At 37.4% G+C, this 26,445-nt stretch overlaps 1 protein-coding gene and 1 pseudogene across 1 annotated transcript; both read left to right on the top strand.

The window, feature by feature from the left end:
- Positions 1 to 8,448, top strand: part of LOC127652054 (microtubule-associated serine/threonine-protein kinase 1-like) — a 55,933-nt pseudogene extending 47,485 nt beyond the window's left edge.
- A 590-nt stretch (positions 8,449 to 9,038) lies between these two features.
- LOC127651297 (cysteine protease atg4da-like) lies at positions 9,039 to 25,191 on the top strand. The gene is made up of 11 exons (XM_052137074.1): positions 9,039 to 9,320; positions 12,587 to 12,823; positions 14,239 to 14,322; positions 14,757 to 14,930; positions 17,960 to 18,317; positions 18,986 to 19,050; positions 21,085 to 21,236; positions 22,676 to 22,754; positions 22,841 to 22,917; positions 23,588 to 23,707; positions 24,507 to 25,191. Exons 2-11 carry the CDS (start codon positions 12,628 to 12,630, stop codon positions 24,684 to 24,686), a joined length of 1,485 nt encoding a protein of 494 aa, XP_051993034.1. The 5' UTR covers positions 9,039 to 9,320; positions 12,587 to 12,627; the 3' UTR covers positions 24,687 to 25,191.
- The last annotated feature ends 1,254 nt before the right edge of the window (positions 25,192 to 26,445 follow it).

Genomic DNA, 26,445 nt, shown 5'->3' with positions numbered 1-26,445 from the left:
CATATTAGTGTACTCGATATTCACCGTGACCAGATCACAGCAACAACATATTCAATATTATATTGATTTTTATCAATTATTTTAAGTAGTATTAAATTAAATATTAAGAGTGGAATCAGGAAATCGGATAGGAAAAAGAGTGTAAGAAAATGCAGTCGCCAGGACAACAGTACACAATCACACACCGTCTTTACTCCTCGTGCCACTACAGCGACATCTGTTTGGTTTGTCGTATGTTTCTTTGGTTTCATCACACCGTTGGGGTGCAAATAGCTGCACCGTGTTGCAGATGTTTATTAGACCAGGGTACATAGACACTCCGTAAAAATAAACCCCTGGGACATGAAATTGAAATAAATCAAACTTTCCAACTTTATCGGTATTTTAATTTGCATTTAGGTTTAAATTAGAGATGCAATTAAAATACTTCTGTTTTACACCCTGTCTACACCGGACATGAGCATCGAATCAAAACCCATGTAACCCATTATAATCAATGATGCTGTTTACACTGGAAGTGTGCGTCTGTTGTGGCGCATCCGTCACACCGACAGTAAACGGGTGTCCCACTCCATTTTGCGTTGCACACGCTGGCGCTACTACACATATTAAACTGTTTAGAATGTTTGTGTCGATGCGTTCAATGTAGACAGCCTCAAGCTCTTGCTTAGCGCCCGACAACGGACGTGCCCAGTGTAGCCAGGGTGTTAGCGCTCTCAAGCTCACGGTTGCTGTGTTTTGGAAATGTAATGGGCAAATAAGAAGCACATTAATTATTAATAATATTCACGATTTTGGTTCATTTTAGATTGGAAACAAAATAATATAGAATATATAATAAATATTTTATATGTTGCCCTGCTCAAGTTAACCAAAAGCGGCGTTGTCTCATTTACAATAAAAGAAACAGTAAAATAGAAGAGCTCACTCACAAGCCAAAAAGAGTTGAAAAAGAGTGTAAAATTTAGCTTAAGAATCAATATAATTGGCTTTTGGTGTTTTTGTCCCAGGTGCCTCCTCTCAGAGCAGCTCTCAGGCCTCAAGTACCCCAAACTCCCCCGCAACAACCCAGCACATGCGGCCCAGCTCCCTGCATGGACTTTCCCCTAAACTACACCGTCAATATCGGTCAGCCCGCTGCAAGTCTGCAGGCAACATCCCTTTATCTCCACTGGCTCATACACCATCGCCTACCCAGTCTTCTCCACCTCCTTTGCCTGGGCACACAGTCGGGAGTTCCAATACTACCCAAACATTCCCTGCCAAACTTCACTCATCCCCACCGATCATTCGGCCAAGACCCAAGAGTGCTGAGCCACCCAGGTCACCTCTTCTCAAAAGAGTGCAGTCAGCAGAGAAACTTGGGTCACCTCTTTCAGCGTCATCTGAGAAGAAAGGCATTGGGTTGATGAGGAAGCATAGCTTGGAGGTCGGACATTCGGATTACCGTAAGGACAGTTTCCTCTGCGAGCTGGGCCTGCAAAGTCTGATTGAAATTGAAGGTGAGAATCTGGCATCTGCCCCGGCAACTTCTCCATCACCACCTGAAATGGGCATGTTGAAGCCTATGAGGAAGTTGGGCAGACAGGAGTCGCCTTTAAGTCGAGAGGCTTTGCTTGCTGGGAGAGGAAAGGAACGAGAAAAGGAGAGAACTGGCGAACCAAGCCAAGCTAGTGATTCTAAACTTGGGGTGGTCAAAGAGAAGTTCCCTCCAGGTGGAATTAGTCCACCTAGAAGTGATGAAGTGGAGAAAGCTCCAAGTGCCGAAGTTTATCAGCAGTCGCCTTCCACTCTACAAAAAGCTTGCTTGTTTAAACCCCAGACTGGGCAGCCGCTGTTCACCAAATCTTCTCCAGTAACATCAGAATCTAAACCTAGTGTAGTTGCCTCCATTCCATCAGCTCTGACCACAGTGTCTTCTGCCAAAACTACTGATCCAAAGATTGTCAAGCAAGCAGGAAATGATGAACAAGTAAGTCTTTCAAAGATTTCAAGTAAGATGACCCAAAGTCAGCAAGTAGGAACCAATACACCTTCAAGCTCTATGAGTGCATCAAGTGTTAAAATCAAAGATTCTTTGGATAAAGAATTGGGAATGGATGCTGGCAATGGAGTGAAACAAGAAATTGGGGAGACGTCAGTTGTAATCAAGCAAAGTGCACCATGTTTTGCTTCTGCAAAGACAACAGGCACTGAGATAACCAAAGCAAGTAAAGGACCTTTTGATGGCGAGGGTCTTAAAAAGGGTACATTAGATCCTCTTTCCAGAACTTCAGATGTTAGGGTGAGAACTGCCTTATCTCCAGCAAAAGGGGTTGTTCCATCTCATCCACCCCATGTGCAATGCTCTGCTTTGGGTAAACTGAGGCAGGAAAAGGGTCTCACTCCGGTCAGCTGCTACCGTGGCACATTTGATTGGGAGGACAAATGTCTCTTGGAGATTGTTGAGGAACATTCTCCATCTCCTACACCTTCTCCAACTGGACTGCCTCCTGATATTCCCAAATCTCAACCTTAGTCACCTACTGAAAGATTTGAATTGGCCAAACATTTGACCAGCGCTGAGAAATCCATAGAGCCCATTAAAGGTCTAGCTCAGGTGGGGCTTAAGGCCAAAGGTACCACAAAATCTTTGACAGTCACCCAAGCTTGTGCACCAGGGAAAACTGAGGCCGCTTCTGGGAGTCAGCCAAGCTCTAAAGGGGTGGATCAGAGCACATCTTGCGCCTCTCTGCATGTGAAGACTGCCAGCACTCCTAAGAATGGCTCTTGATCTTGTAGTATTCATAAAAATAAATGCCTTTATTTGGTGGTTTAGCAGAATTCCGTGTTTTCAAGCACTTAAACATTTAGGATCATTCCAGCCAGTGAAGACAACTATGCGGAACAAAAGAAAACAACTTATTTATTTACAACTGAATGTTATTATTTTTACATTCAGAGCTGTAAAATTATGACAGATGTATTATATATGAATGTGTCTTGAGTGTTTGTATGTGTGTGAAAATTGGTGCATGTTTTGTGGTGCTTGTGCATCAAGGTGTAAATGCAGACGGAACGTGCTTTAACAGATCAAACAATGCTGAATACTGTGAACACCAAAACAATGTCACTCCATTTTCTAAAGTGACCAACCACATTATTTCTTTAAACAAACCAAACATTGATAAAATCACTGAATAGATGACGTTTTGTCATAGCCGTAATGTTATCAATGACGTTCTGCTTCTGTGGATATTTTGGAATGTGTTTTATTTAGGAGTTTCTTAGCAAGATTAGCTTGTCTGTTAATGGCTGGCATGCATCCCTGCCGAAAAACAAACAAACAGCTGGTATCACCTTACAATAATGTTCTATTGGTAATTCTTTACAATAATGTTGTATTTGTTAACTTCAGTTTAATTCAATGTTATCTGCTGGTCTAGGCTGGTTTATGCTGGTTTTGTACTGGTGGGGCTGGTGACTAAATTTGCTCTTTTGTTTTTTCCTTCACCAGAGAAATTGTTACTTTTATTCACCAAAGTGGCATTCAACTGCATTCTAACTGTCAGATTGTCCAGTTACTCGGGTGACCTTTCTCCCCACACTTCATGTAGCACTTGCCATAGATGTGGCTGTCTTGTCGGGCACTTCTCCAATCTTACAGTCTAGCTGATCACACATAACACTTAAGATCAATAACATTCTTTTCCAATTATCTGTTGTGCAATGTCTGTGTTTCTTTGCCCACTCAAACCTTTTCTTTTGGTTTTTCTGTTTCAAAAGTGTCTTTGCAGTTCTTCCCATAAGTCCTCCTGTGTCTTCTCTTTACTGTTGTACATGAAACTGGTGTTGAGCGGGTAGAATTCAATGAAGCTGTCAGCGGAGGACATGTGAGGCATCTATTTCTCAAACTAGAGACTGATGTACTTATCCTCTTGTTTAGTTGCACATCTGGTCTTCCACATCTCTTTCTGTCCTTGTTAGAGACAGTTGTCCTTTGTCTTTGAAGACTGTAGTTACACCTTTGTATGACATCTTCAGTTTTTTGGCAATTTCAAGCATTGTATCGCCTTCATCCCTCAAAACAATGACTGACTGATTGTGACGTAATGAAGCTAGGAAGCAAGTTGCAAGTTGACAATTAGTTTATTGACAGTCAAATTGAGAAGATAGGGGAAAAGTCCGGGGTGATGGTCTAGTGGCGCAGAGTCTCCAATGGTCAGATGATCGTGGTGAGAAGAGTGAAGAGAAGTGTTGAACAGACACGGCGAATCCGGGTAACAGCAAACAGGACACGAAACAGGGACAACGAGAGAACTGGACTGGAACTCTGAAGAGCGAACAACACCGGACATCACAAACAACGATCTGACAAGGAGATGAGAGAGTGGTGAGAATTTAAAGGGAATGGGAATGAGTAACAGCTGGTGAGAGGAGTGATTGCGGCAGAGCGCTAATCATGGTACAAACAACACGCCCACACATTCACGCACCCACACAACACACACTAAGAACAAGGCACGAGACAAGGAAGAGACATAGGATTAAATACCGTGACACTGATGAGTTTATAGAGAAAGCTGATTATTTTTTTTGATTTTTGACCTAATGTTGACCTTAAGACATGCCAGTCTATTGCACACTGTGGCAACTCAAAAACAAACACAAAGACAATGTTAAGCTTCATTTAATGAATCATACAGCTTTCAACTGTATTTGATATAATGGCAAGTGGTATTCTAGTACCAAAATTAGCAATTTAGCATGATTACTCAAGGATAAGATGTTGGAGTCATGCTGCTGGATATTGGGTCTGTCTAGATTTGATTAAAAAAAAATGTAAATAGTGATGGTGTTGTTTTTTACATCAGTAATGTCCTGAATATACATTGTGATCAGTTGAATCCTACTTTGGTGAATTAAAGTACCAATTTCCTTCCGAAACAGCAAAATCTGGACATCATTCCAAACAGTTGGCCACCAGTGTGTGTGTGTATATATATATATATATATATATGGGATGCTGGCTAAACAGTAGAAGTCTGATTCACTCCTCTTACACAATTCTCTATTAATTTGTTCTCTCAGTATATTGAATTGCAAATCTTGAATGTTCATTGATGGTTTTATTTCCAAGCATTCAAACTCTAAATTGTGACACTGACTATGTTCAGAAATAATTTCTAAGATACTGCTCTCTGCTTAAAAGTGATCATTGGCCTCTCAAGTCTTCTCAAGTGTCCCATTCACAACTTGAATAATGATTCTATATAATGAACTGTGAGGGTTACAGTATTGTCTGTTTAAATGTAGAGCTTCTGCAGAAGCACAGGGTCTCCATACTAATGCAGACATCATGTGGATTTTTAATTCAGTGAAATGAGAGAATTGATTAAGGGTCTGAATAACTTTGCAAGACTCGTCTATAGAACAGTGACTATTAACAAGTGAAATCATTAAAGAGAAATCATAAGGATTTAAGTGATACATTTGGGATCAATTTCAGATTACATCCTTCATGATGTAGAGATTGATGGATCAGTACATTTATGGTGGTTTAAAATGATAAGTAGTGTGAAAATATACTCTATTTATTCAAGCATTAGTAAATGTCAACATTGTCATGGCAACTTGGACCCAGTAAAGCCTGTTGTCATGTTGGTGTCTCTGTGTTATCTTATTGTTGTTCATAAGAGGCAAAGAAAATATCAGTCAACTGTTAAAGCAATTTACACAGTCTATTTTCATAACACTAAAGGATATGTACCCTATGCAAAACATAAATGTTTCTACAGTATGCGACTGTCAATATGTTTTTTCAGCACCTATGATTTTTCAAGATCCACTTTAAAATCATTACCACTAGAACTAGGAAAAAGTTAAGAAGACAAGACCAATTTTTATACAAGCATATAGCATTACATTTATTTAAATGTAGGCAGTGTGTTTGTAGCCGATTATATTGAGCGCGTTTACATGCACATTAACATGCTTATTAAAAAAAAAAAAAAACGATAACGCATGAAAACCGCAATTTACAAGAGATTATATTTAATCAGCATATTCTCTTCTTTTGACGTAAAAAGGTGAACAGGCATGCGCATAACTCTCGCGCGCATTGGATGAGACTGTAAGAGCGCGAAATCGAGACACTTAGTCAATTTATCACAATAAACGTAATCGATATAAGATTACGCGAATGCGCGTTCACAATTCAGCTACAGAACTGCGGAACTGTTCAGAGTAAAATACAACTTTATTTAGACCAGCCAGGCAATACGATCATCCCAAAATGGCCAAGTACAGAATCGTCCTGGCCAGTATAGGTCTCACTACCATATTAGAAGATCAGAAACGAATAAACTGCAAAAATAAAAGTCTTAACCACTAATCTGTCATTTACTAATTGTTCAAAATAATTTATTTAACTCAAGACATAAGGACATTATTATTTCTGGTTATCAGTTTGTTATTTTTATAATTTCTTTTAGCACCACTGTAGCTTCTCACCACAATTGTACAGAGTGGTTATCTGAGTTACTGTAGACTTTGTCAGTTTGAACCAGTCTGGCCATTCTCTGTTGACCTCTCTCATCAACAAGACAGTTCCATACACTTTACTGACTGGATGTTTTTTTTTTGTTTGTTTGTTTGTTTTTGGGACCATTTTATACTCTATAGACTGTTTTGTGTGTGAAAATCCCAGGAGATCAGCATTTACAGAAATACTCAAACCAGCCCATCTGTCACCAACAATCACGCCGCAGTCCAAATCACTGAGATCACATTTGTTCTCCATTCTGATGGTTGATGTGAACATTAACTGAAGCTCCTGGACCATATCTGCATGATTTTATGCAGTGCACTGCTGTCACACGATTGGCTGATTAGATAATCACATGGATGATTGTTGGTGCAATTGTGCTGAGAAGAATATAATCCCAGAATGTTAATCTCAGATGCGGGTTGGCGATGTTTTGGCGGCACAAGGGGGACCTGCACAATATTAGGCAGGTGGTTTTAATATTGTGGCTGATCGGTGTATATTGGTATTAATATAAATTTTACCCTAAGTTAAGGATGAGTGAGGCATGGAAGGAATATGTTGTATTATACTGCCATCTGATGGCTAATATGGATACTGTAGTTATTTTACACTTTATTTTACCAAGAGTGCTTTAGTTATTTGTATTTCTTAATACCATACATTGATATTGATTTACAGTAGCATGATAATGCCTTTGGATAGAAAGACTCTTATATCTAATAATTCTTCCATAAATGTATCTCTCTAACAGTGCTCTCATCTCAAATATATTTTGCCATTTAATATCTTGTTTCATTGTTTGTGATTATGATTATTTATTGTATTATACATAAATACAAAGGTATATAAGAGAGTTCTTTGCATATATCAGTCAAATTGAGTAGTGACAATAACATATGCACAAAATGTCAAGATTATTTTTGGTTGAATGTTTGAACATGTCTAATGTTATATTTGAATGTTTGTCCCATACATTCACACATTAGTCATAGCTTATTTAATTTCTACTTTATTACATTTGAATCTTGTTTTACCCTTTCGTTCTCATAGAATTGGACCCTTTTCCATGCACCAAATGCACCAATTCCATGTCGTTTCAGAGAACTAACACTTCACTGGCCTGAATGTTTCCACTTTATACCATGTGACTGTTATAGTTTATTGAAAACAGGTGCAAATATTTAGGTAAGATATACTGTAAAACCTTGAGTCTTATTCTGTTGTAAATGATTTGATTTACACTGCAGAATAGATTATCAGAGTGAACTGTGTTCTGTGGAAAACAAGAATCCACACATTTAACAAGTACGTTGTCCACTTATGTGTTTGAATTTGTGTTTGTGTTATAATTCAGTTTTTGTGGTCATATTTAAGATAATGTTTTGTTTGAGAATGCACTTCATTTCATGTCAGCTTTGTTTATATATACAGGATGTGTTCTGTGTTGATCTGCGTAACTGTCCTAAACTAGGTGTAAAGACATGATATTATGGTATAATGGGAATGTCCTACAGAGGAGTAAAGCGAGAGTTTCTCAGTCTCAATTTGTAACACATATTTCACTCTCATGTGGCATTTTGGACAGTTTGTGCCGAAATTAATCTATTCTGTTCTGTACACCACTTTTACTTGCAGCAAATGTCAATCAAACTAACAGAGGTGCAGGGTGTAGTTATTAATAAAGAGATATTGTATAAAACTACATGTTTCTTTCTTTTTGATGTGGAAAATAAGACACTAAGTTGTTGACCTGCTTTATCACACTATAAGTTATGGATTATTAGTTCAGTGTTGAACTGACCTTTTGAAAAAACAGGCTGGACGCTGCTGTTATCATACTGAGTGAAGAAGACATGATTTCAATCAAATAATATATTACTAGTGCTCTGCAAACAGAATTACGAGTGTAAATAAAGCATAACACCGACCAATATCATATTCAGTGATTTTTTTTCTCTTTATTCATAAGATTGTTATATCATTCTTTTTTAAGAGATATTCAGATTACAAACCACATTTTGATTTATTTCATACAGATTTCGCAACATTACTTTATGACTGTAGAACTGAGTCAAAACAGGAAAGTATTTGAACTGGAAATATTTTGAGAATTTTCCAGATGTATGGTTTATTTTTTTCCACTTCCAAAAATGTAATATATAATGTTTGTAAGTGAAAAAATAAACCATACATCTGGATAATTCTCAAAAAAAAAATTTTATCGTGTTTTTTTTACGTCAAACGCACAATTTCAATAATTTTCAATTTTTATATATATATATATATATATAAAATGTTTGGAAGTGAAAAAAATAAACCATGCAAAAAATATATATATCTCTTTTATTGAAATTGTGTGTTTGACGTAAAAAAAATAAATAAAAAAAACACGATTCATTGACCTGGCTTAGATCGATGTCAAGGTCCTCCAATCATCAAAAGGCAACTGTCAAACTTGACCAATCACGTCACTTGTTGGGCGGGTCTAGAGAGTGTATCCTCATGACAACCGGAAGCGGGCGTATATTGCTTTATCGCTCGCTGTTTCATGCACAATTTATCTCAGCTGACAGTCAGACCGCCGTGCGATATTATTAAGAGGCTGAAACCCAATGACTTCAACTTTTATCGTTACTCGCGAGATGTCGGTGTCTGAACAGGCCTGAGATCAGTCTCACATACACCTGTCCTTGCCAGACATCAAGACAACCGCTTGGTCAGCTCGGACTATTGAAAGGAAACATGGGGAAACATCCGAAGGAAATACAGAAATGATGGGTTAATCGTGAAGGTAACGCTTTCAGTAGCTTAAATATATTCTTGCTGGACCAAATGTGTTATAAAAGCTTTTTGTAGTTCAATAGTACTGAATACATGCTGCATTGAAGGTCTTCAACTTCCATTCACTGGGTAATTATAAGGGTGTAATCCCTGAAAAGTGTTATGATGGAAAATAGGCGAATTAACATGATTCTCCAGTTTATAAATGCATGTCGATTTCCAATAAGACACATAACTGTTCTGTCTCTGTTCACACTGAATTAATACTATACTGCATACTATATTATGTGCAGTATATAAAGTATCCTGCCTACTACTTTTTAAAATACTTTTACTTTGTAAAATAGTATGCAGAAAATAAAGAACCGTAGTACGCTTCATTGGTGTCACATGACATTGCTGCCGCATGCTTAACTTATTAAATGGTGTTCTGTTACATTTTAAATTAAATTTTGCAATAAAAATGTTGGAAGTTTTGGCGGTCCAATAAAGGTAAAAATTGTGGTTAATATAATGTGACAGAATAGCATACTACCATACTCTTCTTGCCTTTGCTCTAGTAGTATGTGTACTGTGCACAGGGTGCAATTTTTCTGTAAACATAGAATACTTGAATGATTTACTACATTTGCCAAAATGTTTTGCCAATATGCTGAATCTGGAATGGCATTATACCAGTGTTGTAGTCACGTCACTAGATCTCGAGTCCGAGTCCAAGTCCTAACTGCTCGAGTCCAAGTCACAAATATTTTGTCCGATTTGCCAATTACTGCATTAGGGTTGCACTGCTTACCAGTTCTAATGAAATATTGCTATACCAAATTTTTTTTAAATATCATCTTGTTCATTTCGATACCATATTAAAGTATGTTGTCATTGGCAAAATGTAATGTAATTAGAGTGAGAGTTTTAAGATTAAATCAAAGGCCATTTGAAAATAATAATAAAAAAGCCTCTATATGGCCAAGTGACCATTAAACAGCAGAAGGATGTCATTTAATTTAATAATATACAGTCACATGCGTGGCACGACACAGTATTAATAAGAGCTGCCTCTCTGCCCTGTCATCTCTTCACACACAAAGACACACACACTACTAATGCTTGATTTTCATGCAGTGTGTGCAATAGTATCCATTCGCCCACAGATCAGTGTGTTGAGTGTATAAACGGGTGTGAACTCTCAAATTAATTCTTTCTCCATTGCAGCTCGTGAGATTTCAGCTCGCGAGTTGTGGGAAGTTTGATATAACGAACACTTCACAAACAGGAGGAACTTCAAAGATCTTTCAAAATAAAAGTCCTGATGAAATGAGAGCTTTGTTAACTGGATGCGTGAAATTGAAGACATTACTACAGAATATTAATACTACTTTATAAAAGTGTAATATTCAAAGAAGTCTCAATAATACTCATAGTAACAATAATATAACATTTAAATGGTTATATTATTAGTATTATTATCTGTAAGCAATATCACATAAGCAAATGTACTGAATATCAGCATGTTGTGATTGCAGCCTTTTTTCATGAATGCTGTAAAGGTCTGTAGTGCATCTTTTTTGTTTTTTTTACTAAAAATAATATATATATATATATATATATATATATATATATATATATATATATATATATATATAGACAGTATCTCACAAAAGTGAGTGCACCCCTCACATTTTAGTTTTTTTATATCTTTTCATGTGACAACACTGCAGAAATGACACTTTGCTACAATGTAAAGTAGTGAGTGTACAGCTTGTATTGTTATATTTGCTGTCCCCTCAAAATAACTCAACACACAGCCATTAATGTCTAAACCGCTGGCAACAAAAGTGAGTACACCCATAAGTGAAAATGTCCAAATTTGGCCCAAAGTGTCAATATTTTGTGTGGCCACCATTATTTTCCAGCCCTGCTTTAACCCTCTTAGGCATGGAGTTCACCAGAGCTTCACAGGTTGCCACTGGAATCCTCTTCCACTCCTCCATGACGACATCACAGAGCTGGTGGATGTTAGAGACCTTGTGCTCCTCCACCTTCCATTTGAGGATGCCCCACAGATGCTCAATAGGGTTTAGGTCTGGAGACATGCTTGGCCAGTCCATCACATCACCTTCACCCTGAGCTTCTTTAGCAAGGCAGTGGTCGTCTTGGAGGTGTGTTTGGGGTCGTTATCATGCTGGAATACTGCCCTGCGGCCCAGTCTCCGAAGGGAGGGGATCATGCTCTGCTTCAGTATGTCACAGTACATGTTGGCATTCATGGTTCCCTCAATGAACTGTAGCTCCCCAGTGCCAGCAGCACTCATGCAGCCCCAGACCATGACACTCCCACCACCATGCTTAAACTGTAGGCAAGACACACTTGTCTTTGTACTCCTCACCTGGTTGCCGCTACACACGCTTAACACCATCTGAACTAAATAAGTTTATCTTGGTCTCATCAGACCACAGGACAAGGTTCCAGTAATCCATGTCTTTAGTCTGCTTGTCTTCAGCAAACTGTTTGCAGGCTTTCTTGTGCATCATCTTTAGAAGAGGCTTCCTTATGGGAGGACAACCATGCAGACCAATTTGATGCATTGTGCGGCGTATGGTCTGGGCACTGACAGGCTGACCCCCACCCTTCAACCTCTGCAACACACTCATACGTCTATTTCCCAAAGACATCCTCTGGATATGACGCTGAGCATGTACACCCAACATCTTTGTTCGACCATGGCGAGGCCTGTTCTGAGTGGAACCTGTCCTGTTAAACCGCTGTATGGTCTTGGCCACCGTGCTGCAGCTCAGTTTCAGGGTCTTGGCAATCTTCTTATAGCCTAGGCCATCTTTATGTAGAGCAACCATTCTTTTTTTCAGATCCTTAGAGTTCTTTGCTATGAGGTGCCATGTTGAAATTCCAGTGACCAGTATGAGGGAGTGTGAGAGCGATGACACCAAATTTAACACACTTGCTCCCCATTCACACCCGAGACCTTGTAACACTAACGAGTCACATGACACCGGGGAGGGAAAATGGCTAATTGGGCCGAATTTGGAAATTTTCACTTAGGGGTGTACTCACTTTTGTTGCCAGCGGTTTAGACATTAATGGCTGTGTGTTGAGTTATTTTGAGGGAACAGCAAATTTACACTGTTATACAAGCTGTACACTCACTACTTTAAAAAATGTGACAAGAATTTCAGGAACCTGGTCTTATATTCAGTTTCATCCTGTCTCCTTCACTCTTTCCCCTCATGTCATCATAGCACATCTTCTGTTTCTCTCTCTTAGTCTGGAGTTGTTGCGTAGTGCTGTTGTGTACAGCCTGAAGCATGAACACCGTGTCACCCAGTGCCGTTCAATACATAGTAGGTGGTGGAGCTCACGCGGACAAGCCCACACCACAGTCCAGACGCCACATTGGCCACGGCTCATTGCCTGATGGCATCAGAGAAGATTCTGGAGAACCTGTTGAAGTGGATCGTCTTAAAGCCAAGTTCATGTCTGCCTGGAACAACGTCAAATATGGTTGGTTTTCATGCACATAGTCAGGATTATTGAGGTTTAGGAACCAGTTTTTGTGACTGACATGAACTGTTGGTTCCTAATTTCTATTTTTGAAGGCAGATCTAGAAGCATTTGTTCATCATTGACAATATTCATTCATATATTTATCCTCACTTCAATGTGTGTTTTGTTACTTTGAATAGATAATCAAGTGTTTCTATTAAGTGCAAAATGCGACTACATGAAAATGTCCCCAATCAGCACAAACATTATATCTCCAATTTCATATCTTGTGAATACTAATAAACCTTAGTCTTGTTGATATATTTTCAAAACCCTTCATCTGGTGAATATATAGGCTTTAAAAAGCTTTGTTTTTGTATGAAATATTCATAAAATATGCATTTGTGGTATAATGTTGATTACCACAATAATACATTTTGACTTGAACAATTGCAAAAATCAAGGTTACAGTTTGGCACTTACAATGGAAGTGAATGGGGAAAATTTTTGGAAGGTAAAATTATTATTATTTTTTTATAATTTTATAAAAGCACTTACATTAATTCTTCTGTTAAAACTCATGTATCATTTGAGCTGTGATGTTGGTTATATTGTAATTGTTATAGGCGTTTAGGGTTTGTTGACATGAAATCGTCATGGCAATGAAGTTGTACAATTGGCTAAATCTTCAAACAGAAAGAGTAGTAAGTGATTTTACATGTACAGCACATTGTTTACATATTGTGGATATACTTTTGAAACTGTATTTTAACGTTCACTGATTGGCTCCATTCACTTCCATTGTAAGTGCCAAACTATAACCAAGATTTTTGCTTTTTTCAAAGAAAAGGAGGGACGAGTCGAAATAATTTACGTGGTAATCAACATTATGCCACAGTTGAGGCTAACTTGTTTTGAACCCGGAATATTCCTTTAAATATAGAGCATTGTAATGAGGCAAAGTCTCTGTCATTTCAAAATAATAGTCCCCAGTGTGTTTCATGCTTGTTTTAAAAGTCCCACGTTAGCCACCGTTAGCTTCAATTGATCTGAATATTATATTGGGATTTCGGTTGAACAATGAAATGCATCTGGAATTGTATTCATTTTAGTCTTTAGTCTCTGCGTCTTTGCCCGTCATGGTAAGGAAAGACTAACAAAAATGTTTAAGATTTTACGAACTATCGACTGATTCATCGGTTCTTGGCCTTTCCCACCACCTTAATTATTGGTATAGGCAAAATCCACCATCAGTCGACCTCTGCGTGGAAGTTCTAAAATGGGGAAAGAAAATAAACTTAATTCAAAATATATACTCTAAAAACAAGTCTTGGGATCTTACAATTTTGCTTCATTTAAAAAAGATAATTATGATAAAGTTAGACATTGACTGTATCAGTAAGTTCATGTGTTGTCATCTTGTGTTTACTCAGGTTGGTCTGTTAAATCTAAAGCTACCTTCAACAAGACGTCGACTTTGAACCTCATGGGTCAGTCGTATCTGTTCAATAGCGAAGGTAAGTCATGTGATCTCCTTCACAGGCCCACTGAAAGCTGATATAACACTCTTCATGACTGTATGTAAATTGGATGGTGAAGATGTGTCAGTATGAAACACAATTCGCTGCTCATTTTACTTCTGTAATCTGATGCGTTTCTGAGTAAAACAGGATATTCAATGAGAAAAATATAGGACGGAATTTGACTATCCATCAGAATTGATCGGCTCGTGAAAAGTGTGCATTACATCCTGGAATTGATTGCGTTGTGCAGCTCAAACACAGCAATGTTGAACGTTTTCGGGGGACTCGACTGTGTGCACATTAAACATTTGCGAAAGTTGTTTTTATCATAAAAAAAAATCACACACTTCAGTTAGTCAAACAAGAGAATAAATGATATCATAATGCGATACTGTTGTATTGAGAAGGTTGTGTTCTCTCGTGCACAGATGAGGTGGATCGTTTCCGGCAGGCGTTCGTGTCCTGCATATGGCTCACCTACAGGAGGGAGTTTCCTCAGCTGGACGGGTCCGGCTTGACCACAGACTGCGGCTGGGGCTGCATGCTGCGCAGTGGACAAATGCTGCTGGCACAGGGTTTAATGCAGCACCACATGCCTCCAGGTCTGATCAATCTTTACATTTGTTTGTTGGGACATAACAGCAAACACAGTATAATCTAACAATATGTTTACTATGCAAAGTGCCTCAAACCTTTTAACCATCTTAAAATCTCTCTAATGCACAGACTGTTCTAATCTGATTACAAAGTAATGATTAACTCTAAACTTATTACTTTTTAGTACAAAACGTAGAGGAACATATTACATTTTTAATTCTTGTGATCAAAATACAGTTACTGATTTTCAATTAAGTGAATTACTTTTAAGTACATTACTTAGGTTACACATTTCTTGAATAATGTTATTAATGTAGAATACGTTTAAAATATAAATTATGTACATTTAATGTGTGGTGCGAAGTGCATTGCATACATCAATGACCGAGGAGGAAATATAGGCGTTATTTTAAATTTGTCAAGCAGAAAATAAAACATATTTATACAAAAAAAAAATAATAATGATCAAGTAACTTCAAAATAATTAGTAATGCTGTTACTTTTCCATTAAAGCAAAGTGTAAAGTTAGTAATCTGATTACAATGATAGAGAAGTAATTATGAATTTGTAGTGTATATATATATATATATTTTGTAATTTTCCAAACATTGCTTATTACATAGCAAAAGCAATGTGATTAAAGACATCAATGTTCAAAAGATATTTACATTTATTAACCATAAATAATCAGAATAAACATTATTACACCAAGTAAATGCTGTTTATGGTGTTTTAATTGTATGTGGTAACTTAACTCATTAATAAAGTATTTGATTGTGCTATTAATTTATTTACAATTATTATTTGTATATGCATATATAAAGTATGTTTGTGTGTATATGTATATATAATCATTAAAAAAATTATAAAAATATAGATTTCTTTTATTTATCTTTTTCTATTTTATTTTATTGTTTGTATATGCAGTACTGTGCAAAAGATTTAGCCACTTGCAAAAAATATTGCATAGTGAGGATGTCTTCAAAAATAATGACAAATAGTTTTCATTAATCAATTAACATCATACAATGTCCAGTCCACATAAAAAAGTCTAAATCAATATTTGATGTGACCACCTTTACCTTTAAATACACCTGGACACAGTTTTTCTTGGTTGTTCTGCAGATATGATGTCCCAAACTTCTTAATAAAACTTTTGCACAGTATTGTGTGTGTGTGTGTGTGTGTATATATATATATATATATACACTCACCTAAAGGATTATTAGTAACACATACTAATACTGTGTTTGACCCCCTTTCGCCTTCAGATCTGCCTTAATTCTACGTGGCATTGATTCAACAAGGTGCTGAAAGCATTCTTTAGAAATGTTGGCCCATATTGATAGGATAGCATCTTGCAGTTGATGGAGATTTGTGGGATGCACATCCAGGTCACAAAGCTCCCGTTCCACCACATCCCAAAGATGCTCTATTGGGTTGAGATCTGGTGACTGTGGGGGCCATTTTAGTACAGTGAACTCATTGTCATGTTCAAGAAACCAATTTGAAATGATTCGAGCTTTGTGACATGGTGCATTATCCTGCTGGAAGTAGCCATCAGAGGATGGGTACATGGTGGCCATAAAGGGATGGACATGGTCAGAAACAATGCTCAGGTAGGCCGTGGCATTTAAACGATGCCCAATTGGCACTAAGGGGCCTAAAGTGTGCCAAGAAAACATCCCCCACACCATTACACCACCACCACCAGCCTGCACAGTGGTAACAAGGCATGATGGATCCATGTTCTCATTCTGTTTATGCCAAATTCTGACTCTACCATCTGAATGTCTCAACAGAAATCGAGACTCATCAGACCAGGCAACATTTTTCCAGTCTTCAACTGTCCAATTTTGGTGAGCTCTTTCAAATTGTAGCCTCTTTTTCCTATTTGTAGTGGAGATGAGTGGTACCCGGTGGGGTCTTCTGCTGTTGTAGCCCATCCGCCTCAAGGTTGTGCGTGTTGTGGCTTCACAAATGCTTTGCTGCATACCTCGGTTGTAACGAGTGGTTATTTCAGGCAAAGTTGCTCTTCTATCAGCTTGAATCAGTCGGCCCATTCTCCTCTGACCTCTAGCATCAACAAGGCATTTTCAGCCCACAGGACTGCCGCATACTGGATGTTTTTCCCTTTTCACACCATTCTTTGTAAACCCTAGAAATGGTTGTGCGTGAAAATCCCAGTAACTGAGCAGATTGTGAAATACTCAGACCGGCCCGTCTGGCACCAACAACCATGCCACGCTCAAAATTGCTTAAATCACCTTTCTTTCCCATTCTGACATTCAGTTTGGAGTTCAGGAGATTGTCTTGACCAGGATCACACCCCTAAATGCATTGAAGCAACTGCCATGTGGTTGGTTGATTAGATAATTGCATTAATGAGAAATTGAACAGGTGTTCCTAATAATCTTTTAGGTGAGTGTGTGTGTGTATATATATATATATATAAAATATTAATTTTTTTTGACAGATGCCATAAAACATATTTGTATCTTTATTATTCAAATGCACCGTAGACTTACTTGATTTACAGCTTTCTTAAGTTTCGTTTTCTAAATTTAGGTTTTATGTAATTTCATTTTTAAAATGTATTAGTTCAGTGTAATCTCATTTAAAAAAAACAAACATTATTAACTATTTTATTTTGTGCTAAACGGTTGCCATTTGGAAAGGTGAGTTGAAACGTAAAAATGCAGCTTTTGCTCAGAACGAACGAAAATGTAAAAACATTTAGTCTCCAATCCCTTTTAGCTATGATTACATTTTATTATGTACTGTATTTATCACCATCATTATATCGGCTATCACCCACCCTGCTCTCTTGATATTAATATTGGCATTGTTCATTTAAAAAAAAAAACATAAAGTTCAACCACTGAAATCTTATATTCCAATTTATAAATTGTCTTTTATCAAGATAACAATAGTGCCATTCAATGGGCTTTGATATTTCTTGTAGTACAGATTTCAGTAATGGCAGTGTGAAAATATAACACAAGCCTTCTTTCTGCTTCTCTGTTTCATGTAGACTGGAGGTGGCCCGACTGCCACCAGCTGACAGATGTGGATTTTGAGGTGCTGAAGCCCCGCTCCCCATCCCGCCCAGCTGGCATGTCCCTGCCCTCCTTCACTTCATCCTGGATCAGCCCTGTTTCCCAGCAGGATCCCTCCTCTGGCATCAGTGAGGGTTCCAGACGGGCCCATGGGCGATGCCCTGCAACCAGCCATGACCCTCAGGTGGAGGCTCTTCACCGGAAGGTGGTATCCTGGTTTGGCGACCAGCCGTCAGCTCCGTTTGGCGTACACCAGCTGGTGGAGCTGGGAAGGGAGTCGGGGAAGAGAGCAGGGGACTGGTACGGCCCATCGGTTGTGGCACATATGCTGAGGTGAGAGAATTTTTTGCAGTTCTTTGCAGTTAATAAGACTTTTGGTAATTGTTTTGAATATGATGCTTCTAAATCTTCTTTTCAAATATATTATTGTAGTTTAAGGAGATGTTCTCTCAAAAATGCTTATTCTCTCTTTATTATGTTCCAGACCTCTATGACTTTCACGTTTTATTTACTTGTACTTTTTTGAGGGATTATTGACCTGTGTGTGTGTGTGTGTGTGTGTGTGTGTGTGTGTGTGTGTGTGTGTGTGTGTGTGTGTGTGTGTGTGTGTGTGTGTGTGTGTGTGTGTGTGTGTGTGTGTGTGTGTGTGTGTGTGTGTGTGTGTGTGTGAGCGTGTATTTATCACTTTGTGGGTACCAAATGTCCCCATAAGGATAGTAAAACCCGAAATCTTTGACCTTGTGGGGACATTTTGTCGGTCCCCATGAGGAAAACAGCTTATAAATCATACAAAATTATGTTTTTTGAAAATGTAAAAATGCAGAAAGTTTTCTGTGAGGGTTAGGTTTAGGGGTAGGGTTAGGTTTAGGGGATAGTATATAAAGTTTGTACAGTATAAAAACCATTATGTCTATGGAAAGTCCCCATAAAACATGGAAACACAACGTGTGTGTGTGTGTGTGTGTGTGTGTGTGTGTGTGTGTGTGTGTGTGTGTGTTCAGAAAAGCAGTGGATATAACCACAGAGTTTCACAACCTTGCTGTATATGTGGCTCAGGACTGCACTGGTGAGTCTCATCATAGCATATATGACAACTTGCAAAAGATCACCATGGAAACAGTTCAGTTTCCCATAGTAACATTGTAGGAGATCTTAGGGCAGTGTTTCCCAACCACTGTGCCGCGGCACACTAGTGTGCCATGAAAGATTGTCAGGTGTGCCTTTGAAAATTATCAAATTCCACAAAATAAATAAATGCATGAAAAAAAATCCGAGAAATTCACTGTTTTGAAACCATAATCGGTCACTTTTGTGATTGTGAAGAGCAATGATTAATGTGCAAATGTGAGTGATATTTTTACATGTTAAGGCTCATCACATGACTGGCGTCAGCGCTGCAGAATACATTGAAGTCTATGAAGTGACGTCACACCAAAGTGTTTTCACACACACGTTTTTGCTTCACCAATAATGTCTTTGAGAGTACTGAGCAACAAGACATATTTAAAAACTGTCCAAATTTGTGAAGAGACATTTACTGTTTCATAATTTATTTTAATTAAATATTACCTCATCGTTTACGAATTTCAGAGACCCCAGTTATTGAACTAATTTCAATTCACCAAAACTTAACAAACACGCTCAGACCTAAACATAAACGGGTCCTTTTATTACTTTCTGCTATCAAAGCAACTGCAAGCTTTTTTCCTCATCCACATGCATGTTTTCAATGTTTATTGGGCACACCTCCTGCTTTTTTATGTAGCAAACTTGTAAAATCGCCCCTCTGTGACGCTTTCTTCAACTCTTGTCATGTGGAGGGCGATGCGGCGCTTGCCGCTGGCGTTGAACGGAGCTTTGACGCCTCGACTCAAATCATGTGAAATACATTTACAATGACGAAATTATTCATAGTTGTCTATTATTGTGGTCTATGCTCTGCAATTTAAATATGCTACTGTAGGAAAATGATACTGCAGATCTGCTTTGTGTTTATAATTCTTATACTAAAGTCACTAGATTTGTTGCCATGCATTTTTTAATTAAGGAGAAGGTAAGAACATTATTGAAAATCACTATTATTGTTGTCGTTTGGTTGAAAAGATTCAGTTCAGACTGAAGGAAGACTATAGATCTGCTTTGTTCTTTTAATGCTTAAACACTATGAAGTCTCTTGGTAGATTTCGGTCATGAATGACTCAAAACGATTCACTGACTCACTCATAGCACATAAGAAGCTCATTTGTCGCCACCTAGTGACGTTTCCAGAAGGGGTCACTGAACTAATCAGATAATAACATTGAACATATTTCTAAAACAGAAGCAAGCCTCACCAAAATACTTTTTATTTTGCAGCTAATTCTGCACAGTTGTAAACTTGAATAGACTTGAATCACTAAAATAGCTGGAATTGGTGCTTTTAGCTTATTCTTAAAAAATAAATATCCCCAGAAAACATTTTCATGGAGCAGAGACTGTCTTACCTTTTTCACCCCTCGTGAGTTTGCATCCCTGTAATTTGATGTGGGATTGCAAGAACAAATCTACAAATTATAGAAGAAGCTAATTAGTTGTTTATTCATCACCCATTTAGCGCTCTTGCCACCTGTGACCTCACACAGTGTAGCCTATGTGACCTTTTTATTTTGCATAGCCGACTTACAATTAAACACGGCACTAAGACGGACAGAAAACATGGACAAGTTCTTGAAAAGGAAAAATATTGGCGATGGTTAGCCTATGTGGGTTAGCGGTGTGCCGTTGAATTTTTTTAGTTGTAAAAAGTGTGCCGTGGCAGAAAAAAGTTGGGAAACACGGTCTTCGGGTCATAGGCTAAATTCAGAATCACATACTACCCATAATACGTAGGAATTGCATTTATGATACACCTCTTACTGTTTCTACCTTTTATAGCTACACAGTATAATAGTATGCAATTTCAAATGTAGCCATAGTCAAATGTTTATTGATTCAATCTTCACCTTTGGTCTTTGCATGCTGCTATGATTTAAAAAGTAAGCTTTTGTACGTTTATCTTGTGCATGTTTGTATAAGCCTGTTAGCTCACATTTCTTTGTGTGTGTGTGTGTGTGTTGTGCAGTATATAAAGGAGATGTCATGCGATTGTGTGACTCGTCGGTGACACAAGGGTTGTCAGAGTCCAGTGGCACGGCATGGAAATCAATCATCATTCTAGTGCCAGTGCGGCTGGGTGGAGAATCATTAAACCCCTCCTACACTGAGTGTGTTAAGGTACCAGTACAAACAGATACTTTACAGGTGTTCACTTAAATCTGTGCTGCTAATAAACAGTATCTTAGTATGGAGGACTATGAGTGCATGAAATCAATTAATTTGAAATGTATAAATGAATAAATCACTGAATAAATATTGTAGCTTTTATGGTAAAATTATGTATTTAATTCCGTTTACAAATGTAGTTTGACATTTTTCTTTTTAAATCAATTTTCAAATTGACAAATATACATTTGTTTATTACATTTATATTGCTTTTATATACAAATTATGTATTCAGTCAATGTTTACAAATGTAGTACAAGATAATTGTATTTTTAAGTGGCTATTCTTTGTATTAGAAATATTTAGAAAAAAAAAAAAGCAAATGCTTCATTTTGTAAATCACTTTTTTTAAATTGACATTCAAATAGACTTTATTTTAAGTTTATACCACTTTTATATATAAAAAATGTCAGTTAATGTTCACAATTGTAGTTATCTTATTTTTAAATGGTTATTTTTTATATTTATACTGTGTACACACGTTTGTGTGTGTGTGCGTGTGTGTGTGTCGCACACACACACACAAGTATAAACCTTGGTTAATGTGAATGTCAACATATACTTATATATTTTTAACATTAAAGGGATTGTTCATGCAAAAATTAAAATTCTCTCTTCATTTACTCCCCCTCATGCCATCCTAGATGTGTTTGACTTTCTTTCTTCAGCAGAACACAAATTAAGATTTTAGAAGAATATTTCAGCTCTGTTGGTCCTTATAATGCAAGTGAATGATGACCAGAACTCCCGTGGTTAAATCCATGTCTTCAGAAGTGATATGATAAGTGTGGGTGAGAAACAGATCAATATTTAAGTAATTTTTTTACTATAAATTCTCCTCCCTGCCCTGAAGGTGGCATTATACACCAAGAATGCAAATCACCAAAAACAAAGGAAGAAGAAAGTGAAAGTGGAGATTTATAGTAAAAAGGACTTAAGTATTGATGTGTTTCTCACCCACACCTATCATATCACTTCTGAAGACATGGATTAAACCACTGGATTCATATGGATTACTTTTATGCTGCCTTTATGTGCTTTTTGGAGCTTCAAAGTTTGCGACAGCATTCACTTGCATTTTATGGACCTACAGAGCTGAAATATTCTTCTTAAATCTTAATTTGTGTTCTGCAGAAAAAAGAAAGTCAAACACATCTGGGATGGCATGAGGGTGAGTAAATGATGAGAGAATTTACTATTCCTTCAACCAAGAATAATATTTTTTTTTTATTATCGTTCATGTTAGTTCATGATACCAAATAATGTACTGTTGTTAATGAATAGAACCTTATTGTAATGTGTTCAATTACAACACAAGTGGCCTCATGTTGACAATAATGAAAGATCTGTTTGTTTGTTTGATTGTTTGTTTGTTTGTTTGTTTATTCTAGAACATTTTCAAGTTGAAATGCTGTATAGGAATTATTGGAGGGAAACCCAAGCATTCCCTCTTTTTTATTGGCTTTCAAGGTAAGTGAAAGGTCTTTTAAGCGCTACTTGTTGATTAGACAATATATTCCTTTCTGTTGTCTGATTGGCTTCTCTCTGTCTTCCAGATGAGCAGCTATTGTATTTAGACCCACACTACTGTCAGCCGGTGGTGGACGTCACCCAGGGCAACTTCTCTCTGGAGGTGAGAGGGTGCGCATGTCCACCTTTTAACCCAAAAATCAAAAGAAAAAAATAAGAAATCGTAGGTTATTTTAAAAAGAAAGGGGAAGAAGCATGTTTTTAGAAACATCAAACATGACAGTTAAGCACATTTCCCCGCACATCCTCATCACTGTAATGTGTATTGATGTTTCACTGATATGTTTTTACAATTCTGATTAGATTATCATTTCTGTAATACAGCATTTTGTATTTAAATCAGCATAAACTAAAGGAGTAATTTTACCATATTAAAATTATCAGTATCATACCAAATATTACCATGATGCATTGATGCATGACACAAGTCTGGCAATTTTGCTAAATAAATATGCTTTATTTTCTTTTAGCAAAATAAATTTTCTTATTTCCTTTTGATTTGGGGGTGGCATATGACCTGAAAATCCACAATATATTTCTGGATAAATCAAAAGCTCTAGATAATAAGTACTATTTGACCATTAAACTATTGTGAAAAATAAAAGTATAATTTTACAATTATAAAATCCATTTAAAGAAGAATACATGTAAATGTGACATGTATTCTTCTTTAAAGGGATTTTATAATTGTTGCATTATCATCTTTAACTACAAGTTTGACTATGTATAACACTGTAAGAAACTGAATCTTAAGTGCTCTTCTCTCCTTGTAGTCGTTCCATTGTAACTCGCCCAGGAAGATGAACTTCAATCGCATGGATCCCAGCTGTACGATTGGCTTCTATGCACGCACCAAGAATGATTTTGAGTCTTTGTGCTCAGCGGTCAATGCTGTGAGTGTCCTGTTAACCATAAGAAACTTTGGCATGCATTAATTACATTGGAGTATTCTGAACAGGCTACATTTTTATTCCCTGTTTTATTTTTATTTTGGTTCTCTTTCACATTGTTTTACCTTTTTTACTCTGAATATTCATTAGCAATATAAGATCTTCACTCTAGAGGTCTTCACGGGTCCAAAAATGTGTGCCCGAACCCCAAGAGACCCAGAAATGTACTATCCGGAACCAAACCAGACCCGTCTGTTATTTGTAAGTTTGGACCCAGACCCGTGCAGAACCGAGAAATGCCATAAATGTACTACCTGGAACCGATTCAGCTTCAAAAGTCCAATTGCTGTCACGCCGGCGGATGACAAACGTGACGTTTTTTTGTATCTCGCATAATACGGTAACTTCCACTGTTTGCCCTTTTGAACTATAACAACGATTGCTCATTCAGTGCCACGGCCGCTGACGTTAGAATCACTCATTTGCCGTCATCTGTGCTCTCTGAGACGTGTCTGACCATAGATTTTAGATATACAAAGCGACCGAACTCAAACCACAATATCTAAAAAAAATCGCGCCGATGCCAATAATGCACTTCGGTTTACGCCATCTGTCAAACACTGATATGGCGGAATAAATCCTACCTTCTAAATAAAAGGGCCAATCGTCAATTGGTAAAGTCATCACATCACTGCAGATGTTAAACAGACACGAGACCCGGGTCCTCGGGTTCAGGTGGACCCGTGAAGACCTCTACTTCACTCACAATAGCATGTGTTTATTTTCTTCTTCTGTTTTTCAGGCTTTATCATCCTCGAAAGTGAAGTATCCCATCTTTACATTTGTTGAGGGCAGGGGGCAGAACTATGGGCCGGAGAGTCGGAGCGGGGGTGCCGTGGACGCTCCTGCAAACATTTTCTCATGCAACGGACTGAGCAGGACTACAAAGCGGGGAAGCACAGATGAGTTTGTGCTCCTGTGAGGAGCATATAACCCCCACCACCACCCCTAAATGCTGCTGCACTGAAATGAATGAAACCGCTGTTGCTGACGTATGTTCACTGCAAAACATGATGGCTGCTTGTATACAGTCCCTCGTGCAAAGGGTGAATCTCTAGAAACCTGCAAGAACATGTTCAGGTCATATTTCACCCCAAATTCAAAGGAGAAAAAGAAGACATTAGATTTTGCATGAAGTAAACAAAGTTTATTTTTGGGACCTTTAAGATTTTTTGCATTGTGACATTATTTTCATGTCAGTTAAGCACATTTCTGCCCCAAATTATCATTACTGTAGTGCAAAACTATGCAAAAACTATCCTATGTTATTGGAATTGTGAAGTATTTATACATTGTGGTTTTGCTGACAGTAATGAGAGTTTGAGGGGAATGTACTTAAAATTTTATTAAAATATTGTCACATTGCCTAAAACGTAATGGTCCTAAAATAAGATTAGTTTTCTTTTTACATGCACATATACATACATACATGCATATATATATATATATATATATATATATATATATATATATATATATATATATATATATATATATATATATATATATATATATATATATATATATATATATATATATATATTTTAATTTTGGGTTGAAATATAAAAAAAAATTTGTGATAGTCACCTGGAATTTTGGCATGGATCCCTAATGGATCTGGAACATTCTTCTTCATTGCCATTCTTTAACTGATTCGGCAACATCGCTCTCAGGATTTACTCACCCTCATGCCATCCCAGATGTGTATGACTTCTTTCTTCTGCAGAACACAAATGAACAGTTATAGAGGAATATATCAGCTTTGTAGGTCCATACAATGCCAAAGTAATGGTGGTCAGAACTTTGAAGCTCCAAAAAGCACATAAAGGCAGCATAGAAGCAATCCATACGACTCCAGTGGTTTAATCCATGTGTTCAGAAGTGATATGATAAGTGTGGGTGAGAAACAATTTGACTATAAAGCTCCACTTTCTCTTTTACTTTCTTTTGCTTTTGGTGATTTGCATTGTCCATGCATAATGCCTCCTATTAGTCGGGGCTAGTAAAAGGTGGAGATTTATTGTAAAAAGGACTTAATTTTATCCGTTTCTCACCCACACCTATCATATCACTTCTGAACGCATGGATTTAACCACTGGAGTCGTATGGATTGCTTCTATGCTGCCTTTATGTGCTTTTTGGAGCTTCAAAGTTTTGGTCACAATTCACTTGCATTGTCTAAGTTTTGTAGGTTCATACATTCTTCTTAAATCTTAGTTTGTGTTCTGCAGAAGAAAAAAGTCACACATCTGGGATGGCATGAGGGTGAATAAATGATGAGAGAATTTTCGTTTTGGGTGAACATACATCCACGCACACTAACATGCACACACTTATTCTTTCTCTTAAACGATCCTGCTGTTATGTTGTCTTTTTGAAGGCAATTGGGTATTATATGTATTCTGCTCTAAATGGTGCTCTATAACTGTTTAACACTGGTGGATAATGTGGGAAATTAAGACCTTGTTGCTGTATGAAATGCCTAGTTTTGTAAAATTGTGTGGAGTATAAATCTTACAGCTGTGTACTTGAGCTGAATATGTTTGTTTTAAAACAAAAAGTGTGCTTTATTTAAATGTGTTATCTCTTTTAGTGTTTTCTCTTATTTAATCCTGTCTTTTTTATGTGAATCATAGCCGTAGTACCTCCTCAAGCTCCCAAGCTCTGTCTTAAGTATTTGA

The sequence above is a fragment of the Xyrauchen texanus genome, chromosome 11, assembly GCF_025860055.1.
Source record: "Xyrauchen texanus isolate HMW12.3.18 chromosome 11, RBS_HiC_50CHRs, whole genome shotgun sequence".
NCBI classification, from domain to species: Eukaryota; Metazoa; Chordata; class Actinopteri; order Cypriniformes; family Catostomidae; genus Xyrauchen; species Xyrauchen texanus.
The sequence above is the reverse complement of the archived record's forward strand: the minus strand, read 5'-3'. Positions and strand labels throughout refer to the sequence as shown.